This window comes from Excalfactoria chinensis, chromosome 14 (assembly GCF_039878825.1).
Source record: "Excalfactoria chinensis isolate bCotChi1 chromosome 14, bCotChi1.hap2, whole genome shotgun sequence".
Lineage (NCBI taxonomy): Eukaryota > Metazoa > Chordata > Aves > Galliformes > Phasianidae > Excalfactoria > Excalfactoria chinensis.
The window spans coordinates 430,020-438,930 of NC_092838.1; the positions used below are offsets into that span (position 1 = coordinate 430,020).

General features: G+C 50.1%; 1 protein-coding gene across 2 annotated transcripts; it reads right to left on the minus strand.

Annotated features, from left to right (window-relative positions):
- Nucleotides 1-1,448: 1,448 nt before the first annotated feature.
- ROGDI (rogdi atypical leucine zipper) lies at nt 1,449-8,648 on the minus strand. 2 transcript variants are annotated; one of them, XR_011905272.1, is made up of 12 exons: nt 8,563-8,648; nt 8,085-8,156; nt 7,177-7,259; nt 6,317-6,371; nt 5,573-5,653; nt 5,121-5,216; nt 4,833-4,931; nt 4,257-4,370; nt 3,474-3,523; nt 2,841-2,967; nt 2,189-2,308; nt 1,449-1,647 (listed from the first exon to the last, which is right to left on the minus strand). XR_011905272.1 is itself a non-coding variant. In XM_072349048.1 (11 exons), exons 1-11 carry the CDS (start codon nt 8,602-8,604, stop codon nt 2,267-2,269), a joined length of 861 nt encoding a protein of 286 aa, XP_072205149.1. In that variant the 5' UTR covers nt 8,605-8,648; the 3' UTR covers nt 1,449-2,266. The 2 variants fall into 2 exon arrangements, 1 of the variants encoding a protein (XP_072205149.1); XM_072349048.1 differs by having other exon boundaries at nt 1,449-2,308.
- Between the last annotated feature and the right edge of the window lie 263 nt (nt 8,649-8,911).

The following is an 8,911-nucleotide window of genomic DNA, read 5'->3' on the forward strand; positions in this document are numbered from 1 at the left end:
TCTGGAGCACGCTTAGGTCTAGAAATACCACCCGGTGGGCAGATAACCTGAGCAGAAAGGCACCAAGTGGCTCTGAGCCCCTTCTCATGTATTTGATGCTTGTTTGCATTCCCTCCTCGTCTCCTTCACTTTTGACCCCCAAATCTTTGTCACTAACGTGGGCTGACCACACTGAACCTGGGCAGCATTGCCCACACCACTGTAACGCATAGGACCTGATGATCTACTTAAAATAAAAGGAGAAATTGCTCTCCCATCTGCCTTGCACTTCCTAACACCCCAAGCCTGCAGCTGCTGAAAGCACGGCAAGAGGCCGTGAATTAAAAGAGGATCCTCCACTCACATACACAGAGGGTTAAAGAGAACCTCAGACAGCTCCAGCACTTTTATTAACTATAAAAGTACTCTCATTTGAGAAGCTGTTAGTGGTGAGCACACACATACAGCCACCTGCTAAGCAGAAAATAGTCAGGAACAAAACAAGGACTGCTAAATGCATACCCAGCGTCATGACCACAACTAGTTGCATTACTAATTCCAGTCTATTAGCCTCGTATCTGCTATTGAATTAGCTCACCCAGGCCTCCCTACTTTCCACCTTTCACTACTAACACATACATCAATTAATCAGTCATAGTCCAATATTCACTTATAGGAAGTGCTAATGCCTGCAACCTGCACTATTAACATGTTAGACAAAGCACAGCCCTGGTGCCAAGCCCTCAGACAAGGGGCACAAACCCACTCCAAGACCCCAAGGATCTCATCATGGAACAGAAAGGGAGGTTACAGACCAAGAGGAACATATATGCCTAGAGCAGAGATCCAAAGAGAAGAAAGAAATCAAAGTGACGTACTTACCTCTAGTCTCCGTTCTAGGAGTTGTTCAAAAACCATCTGAGCAACTGGCTCTAAGTGCTTTTGCTTAAACAGGAGTTAGACCAGATCACCTACATTCCTTTCCAACCTTTGCCATTCTGTGATCTCTCTTTTGAGAGATCTCTCGATACCACTTGGACAACCTGCATCATGTCAAGACAGCCTCCAATGGCCCTGATGTCCCATAGCCTGCTCAGCTCACCTCAGCACACACGTAGACTCCTGGGTAAGGTCTGGTGATGAAACCCACCAGAAACACAGGCTGGACAGGATGAGCAGCTGCTAAGCAGGAGACAGGCAATGCTTCCCCAACACAGCCAGTCAGCTCCAAGAGCCAGCGCAATCCAGTCACAGTACACACAGCCAGTTCAAAACATGACTGTCAAGGGAAGTTTGGAGAGGGGCCTTAAATAACACTCAGGTCAGACAGCACTGGCTAACAGCTACAGGCTCTAAGGCTCCATTCTCCAAGCAGTAATACAGCATGCACAACTAAAGCACTCGGTTGAAAAAGAGCACAGAACCTTTGGCAGTCATTATTCTCAGCAAAGACAACTCACAGGAGCATGGTATGTCTGAGGGTATTTATTTCACAGTTATCAATGGTTAGAGGGCTGAGTTACATGTGCAGCATTCATAAATAGGCAGCAAATCATATTAACAACACGGTACTCACTTTGAGTTTAATGACAGGATGTGAGACTGCACAGCTGTGCTCAAGGTACCAAGGCAGCTCCAAAGGCTGGCAATGAAAATGAGATACCACACCTGGAAAGAAACCAAGCGGCCGGACTAGGGTTTAGGAAAAATAAATAACACAGATGATCACATTGATGCCAAGGGAAAAAAGCTCAAATAGTAGCAAGTAAGAGTATCCCCAAAGGGGAATCAGTAACACGGGAATGGCCAGAACAGACTGGAGAGAAAAGCTCTGAGCTAGTCATAACTGCAGCTGGACCAACATGCCCTGTGCTTGTTGTGGTGTGTTAAATGAATCTAACTTCACCCCTTCCCAACCAGCTCATAGTCCAGCTGCTAGTAATAGCACTGTGTGCAAATGCAGTTATTGAAGGTGGTCGGTCCACGGCTCCCCATCCCTTGTAAGGAACTACTGATTATCAGAGGTTTGCAAAGCATAAACCACTCAAGAAGGCAGGTGGGAGCTCCCACCAAGCACACAGCACTGCTTGGTGCCCTGATCATGCATTATTCCAAGACAAGGCTACCAGACGTGTATCTCCAGATCCATTGACCCCACCCTGACGAGGACCACGAGGAAAGCGAATCACAGCACTCCTCACAGGCTGACCTGGATTCAACCGGCACACAGAAAACAAATGGGGAGACACTGGAAGTGCTTTAAAGGGCTTGGAGAGTCCACAGGGAATTAATATGGCTTGTAGTTCCAGTAACTGGAGAAAACTGAGATCTGGAAAGCAAGAGAAAAAGCAGTTAAGCTCCTGGAATGCCTCGGCCATAGAAGAACAGAGCTTTACATTTACCACTATGAATGTGAAAAGATCGAACTTTGCAGCATTATCTAGTACTGTGCTGCAGAAAGAGCTTTGCTGCTGTTGTCACTGAGGAGGCTTAGAGCACACTGACATCTGCCAAGGTAGCGGCCAGGTCAGCTGCAAAGCTGGAACTGGACTCTGCTCTACTGGAAAGCAGTTTGCTGGACGGGTCTCCACATCTCCTGCTGGCATTTCTTAACATCCAGCTCACGACTGAGAACACAAAAACTTTGACCCGCTCCTTCCCATCTAGCTCAGCAAACATCTGCCACACTACGTTCACCCCAGATGGCTGCTCGGCAGTGACAGCCAGTCCTGGGCTCCAGAGCACTGACTCACAGCTTGTTTTCAGTCCGTGTACAAAATATCTCACCAGATTTTTAGGCTATCTAAGGTTCCCTCAAAATTCAGAGTTATAAAATGAAGCTCCTTCTCTAAGGCCATTACCTTGTCCTTCAGCTGCTGGCAAAGCTGCAGTGAAACTGTGAAGAAGACGAGAGCATCATTTAACCATGGGACAACGCACTCCATTTTATGGACATGGCTGACTTCATAACGCTGGTTGCCAAACTCACTGGATAGGATAAAAGAAGAGCACAGCTTCACACACAGCAGCACAGAACACAAAACCCAACTGTCCTCCATTCTCACAGAAGGAATCAGAACGACTTCTACATTTAAAACAGCACCTGGCAAAGCTACAGAACACAAACTCTCAGTCTGCCTCCAACTGGACTCAGAGTTAAGCACAATTTAACAGGGTTCAGGTAGAAACATTATCACTTTCCATAGCAATGTGCTGCAGGAAGTGCAGGTGGCCATTCCAACAGTCTGATGTTCTACTGGCTAATGACTCTCATCTCTTGCCAAACTCGTGACATTCTGTGTAAGCTGACTCCTGAAAGCCTTGCTCACAGTCCCTAAAGAAACACTATTACAGGTAGCTGTGAGATTACAGGCACAGCCACAGCAAATGACTCGGTTTAGTTTTTCCATTAAACAGTTTGATTAGAGCATCTGCTCCATTTGGACCTTACCCTCTGCATCCCTGTTACATGGCCTTGTAGCAACTGTACTTACAACATGGCTCCGGGGTTGTGCAGAACGGATCCTCCAGCAGGCTTGAAGTTCTAGGAGAAGGCAATGCTGATTAGGATTTTGAGGCAGTAAAATACTTGGAAGACCTACAAGATGTGCAAACAGCAGCTTGACAAAAGAAACACCTGCTGTGTGTGTCTGAATACTCTGTTCATATTGAATCCCTGCCACTTGATCCCATTTTGCTCCTTCAGAAAAACATCCTACGCAGCCGCCGAGTCCAATTCAGCTCCAGAATCACAAAAGTCAGTTTCCCACTGAACAGAATATCCAGAAGAAAAGCAGAAAACTGATTTTAAAGAAAAATATCCCTGTGGAGGGACTGTATTTCCTAAACTGTAAGAGTTTACTTCTGGTTTTAGGGGACACCAAGCTGACCCAAATGAATTATGTGAAGCAGAAAAGTAACCACCAAAACCCCATTCAGAAAACCTAAGATATGACATAAAATGCAATAAACTGTGCCCTTCCAGAACTGTGTATAAATTATCCAGCTGTACTGCAAGATAAAACATTGCCTGGCAAAAAATAATTACGGCTTTCTCCAGAGCACTGTTATTTTCTTCTGGGCTAAAGAGCCACGTCATGAGCTGGGTTTAGAGCCAGTGTTCTGCCTATAGTAGACCTAAGTACAGACAATACCAGTCACCCCGATTTCTACATTATCTTATGCTTATAACAGTACACAATTTAACAGCGTGGCCTCCTCACAGTAGGAGGTAAAGAGAGATAGATAAACAAAGCTCAAGAAGTGGCAGGCATCACCTTGGTCGTGCTGGGCTGCAGCACGTGGAGTTGGTAGACAGTCAGGCACAGCTTATTCAGGTTTATATAGAAATTCACCAGGACGTCTGGAGGCAGAGCAGGGCTGAACATTTTCTGGTGAGAAAATAAGCTGCTTCTTTATCAGTGAACAGACCGTTATTTCTAACGCTACAAAATCACTCCCTTTCCTAAGCTATACAGCAAGTAGCCCACAGTGTGAGGTATGACTAAAGGAAGAGATGGAGCAACATGCATGTAATGGTTGCTCCTCCTGCTGCAGTTGATCAGGTGGCGTGAGCACAAGTGCTGGTGCCAGAAGAGGATGGAATAGTCTTCATAGGGATAAATCATCCCTGGGCGTGGAACACAACCTCTGAGAACCAGAATCCTCACATCCCCAAGGGATACAGAACAGACAAGAATTAAGAGCTCAGGGTTTGCATTTACTTCATTCCTCTCCCCTTCTCTCCTTGCCCAGGAGAGGCTTCAGAAACCCATTCCCACCAAAATGCAGCACAATATCCGGACCACTGCATGCTACCAAAGCATTGGAGATTTAGACTATTGCATACTTACTGTGAGACCACTGGAAGCAATTTCAGGCAGCGTCAGAGTGGCCGGAGTGGTGAGTCGATTCCGTGCTCTTGAGAGCTGTAACATCACAGCATCCATAAGCTGGAAAATGACAGTACAGCACTGAGTGGGAATGAAACTCTATCTTCCCTATCAGCAGCCCTTGTGCGTACATAGAGCAGCTAAAAAGATTTAGCTGAAACATTTGATATCGTTCTGAGTTCTACTGAGTGAAGCCCAACCTCTGGTCCAGAGAGCATGTCTAGAAAGCCAGAGTGCTTTTCTTCTCACCTTAAGAACCTCTGAGCCCGTCTTGAAGTGGTAGTTTACATCTCTGTTCATAAGCAGGTAAATTGCTTGGTTAACATGGTTTCTAGCATCCTGGATCTGCAAAGGTACAAATGTAGCAGCGTTAAAGAAGCTCTCTCTGTAATACACAAAAGAAAACAGATTTCACATCTCGCTGGGAGTCATCTAAGAAAATGGCGACTTCTCAAATATCAAGGCCATTTTCCTGTTACTGCTAGATGCTTGCCAGCACAAATGTGCCATTGAAACAGCCTCCAGATTGGTGGTGCTTCAGGAACAAGCAGAACTCCCTCCTTGCTCTCCTAGAACCACAATTCTATTTAAATGTACGTTTCCTGCCTTAGCTTTTACCACAGTGTAGGATGGAACAGTCCTTACGGAGAGCAAGGAGGCAGCAGGTGCTGCAGAGGGGTAAACTTACAAAGTCAACATACCTGCTGCAGCTTCCACTGCTTGTCTTCCCGGAAGGCAAAATGCAGGAGCTGGTTACTTCTGGGCATCTTCAAATTAAGGTCCTTGAAGAAAGAAGGAACAATCAGAGCACAAAATCCCCACATGCAGAACACAGAGGCTGCCAATCCATTCTGCCTCTCACCCCATCTTGGCAAGCTGTAAAAGCAGTTCCACCATGATCAGAACATCAGTGCTCTTCCAAGATGTTAATACCACAGATAAGCTGAAGGGAATTTCATGTATCAAGAACCAGGCAGGAAACACCTTCTTATCTCCAATGTCTGTTCTCAGGGGAGTTTGAAATTAAACCACGTGGGCAGTAAAGGCAGAGAATCCCCAGAAAAGCTGCACCAACCACCAGAGGAATGTCAGTTATGCTATGACTACCAACATAAACCTCCACCTGTTACGCTTCTCTCTTGCAGCCAAACAGGCAAAATTTTTGCAAAAAGTCCAAATCTAAGGGTCTATATGGTCTGAACTACAACCAAAGGCATCTCCTGTCCACTGCCAGCTCAACTGGCACCAAGACTGCGGTGTATTATGGTATTCAACGGAGGGGGAGGGCTCAAGATGCCGGATCTTGTAAAATGTCAGCAGTCCCTGAAACATTAAGGATTTGGGCCTATTAAGGAAGACAAAGAATACTTATTGAGCACTTCTAAAGCATAGCTAGGAAGATCTCTCCCACATCTCTTTGTGGTGCAAAGCATGAACATACTCACAGCTTGACACAAGGCATCTCCCTGCAGCGTCAACACACCTTTCACCTGGTCCATGCTGAAATGAAAAGGATGAGAAGGAAATGTGGGTAACGCAGGTCACAGGAGACAACAGACACCCACACGCTGCCAGCACAGCACCGCCCCCCCCAGGCCAGGCAGCTGGGGGTCAGCTGCTGGGTGCAGGTCAGCTCTACAAACACATCCAAACTCCCAGTCCGTGGCATCCTGCCATGCACTGTGCACCACCACACCCTGCCTAGAACATCACGTTCTGTTCCAAACAAGGCTTCATGTGTCACCTATCAACACTTCCGCTGCTGTTCCAAACAAAAAGCATACCCCAGCCTGTTCAAAGGTCCTTCAAGATGGCTCACGCCTCCAGCAAACACTGGGGGAGGACTGAGGCTCCTGGGCTGCAAAGCTCAGTTTTGCCATACCTTACATATTAGCACATTAGGAGCTTCAGATCTGCGCTTTTTAAGATCCACCTCAGAAAAACAAGGAATAAAAGCTAAGCTCATTTTCATGCTATTAGATTGGAAGACTGTGACTTTCAAAAACAAGACAGCAATGCTGCACCCTTCTTCAGTGCTCACCACGCTGTCTCTCAGCAGCAAGGCACCCTGCTGTGCCGAGCCTGTAAACCCTATCAAGGTGCAGAATCCTGACAGAGGACTATGCTGAAGGTGAAAAGATGGACAGCTATTTCACATCTACACTCCTGGAGGACACACACAAAGCTCTGCTCTGTGTCAAGGAGATTCAGCACTGTTATCACAGGGAGATGACGACAATGGTTAAGATTTTTGAGACCAGCCCTGCAAAGGGAGGAGCGCAGCCCCGTCAGCAGCACCACTTACCCTGCCACACTCAGCATGAAGCTCTCCTGCTTGGCTGCTCCTTCCGAGCCCCCCGCTGGCAGGGCGAACCTGTGGGAGGCCTCCTGCCCCAGAGAGAGAGAGCAGTCAGTGATGGAGCCCCCAGCCCACCTCAGCTGGGCACAGGGTGAGGCTGAACCGTACCAGCCAGGGGCCTGGAGCAGTGCAGTCATTCTGTGAGCCTCCAGCACCCTGCCCAGCAACCACAAGAGCACAGAGTACAGCCCCCCACTGTCAGTGCCGCTTCAGCAGCTTCACAGTCACGCTTGCAGGGCTCCCCCACTGCAGCCCCCAAGGATCAGCCCTCCTGACTGGCCATGCTGGCTGCTGACGGTCCTGCAGCCACACCTCACCTTTAAGAGGTTCTTCAAAAGCAGCACAATATATACAGATACTGGAGGCCATCCCCACCTGCTGTGGGGCCACACGCAGTGTCAGAACCGCTACAATCCTTCCTCCTTGAGCATCTTCCTCCATTCATTCCCCATTTTTACCCCGATCTTGCACCATCCCCCACCCCTATTTGAGCAGGTGATACACAGAAGTGGTGCAATGGGGGCAAACAGGATGGCGGGGAGGGGGCAGAACGCGTAAAAGTTCCTGATGAGCAGAAGCTCGCTGCTAAAGGTCAGCAGGCGGCTCCCTGCCCCCACACAGCACAGCTCTTGGGGGACTCCGAGTCCTGCCCCAAGCAACAGCCCGGCACACACAGCTGGCTGCTGCTGCCGCGTGTCCCTCCACAGCAGCTCAGAGCCAAGAACATCCTCAGAGGGCACAGCTTCACCGCGAGCCCCAGAACCAGACGGCAAGGAAACCATTGGGACAGCGCAGCAAACAGCGCCAACAGGTGACCTCACAGCACGGAGCTGCACGAGACACATCGCCCCCACCTGCAGAATGTCCTGCAGCTGCTTCAGCACCGCGTGGACCTCCTCGTGCAGCAGCCACTGAAACTCCTCCTCCTGCAGCAGAGAGAGGCGGGACAAGCGGCAGAACTGCGTCAAACACCGGGAACAACGGAACGGACGAAACAAACGTAACGGACGAAACAAACGTAACGGACGAAACAAACGTAACGGACGTAAGAAGCCGCCGTACGCAGGACGCAACGTGCGATCTGTGCGTAACGTTACGAGGAGCCCTTTGTGCCGCTGGGCGCTGGACGGTCCCGGTGCGGCCCTGGCCTGGCAGAGCGCCGCGCCCGCCCCGCAGCGACCAGAGCCGGCTGGGCCCCGTTACGGCGCTTCGAAGGGCGGCGCCGGGGCAGAACGGACGGGACAAACCCACGGGACAAACCCGCGTCTCCCCCCGCGGTGCCGCCCCGCTGCCGCCCGACACGCTCCGCACGGCGCTGCCGCCCGCACTCACCAGCACCGCCCGCTCCGCCGAGCTCACCATGGCCGCCGCCATCTTACCGCCGGCACCGCCCCCAGCCCCCTATTGGTTGTCTACCCGCCAGCGAGCCCCGCCCTCGCCCTCCTCTATTGGCTGTTGGCTCTGCATCCGGCCCCTCCCCTCACTCCCTATTGGCTATAGCCCCGCGAGGAACCTCGCTCCCTCCCTCCCCTATTGGCTGGGAGCACGCGCCCAGCCCCGCCCCTTCCCTCCCTTATTGGCCGCCTTCTCCTAGTCCCGCCCTCCGCTGCACCGAGGCGGCGATGCGGTGTCATGGCGACCGAAGGCCGCGCCGTGCGGAACCGCCCCGCAGGGCTGAGAG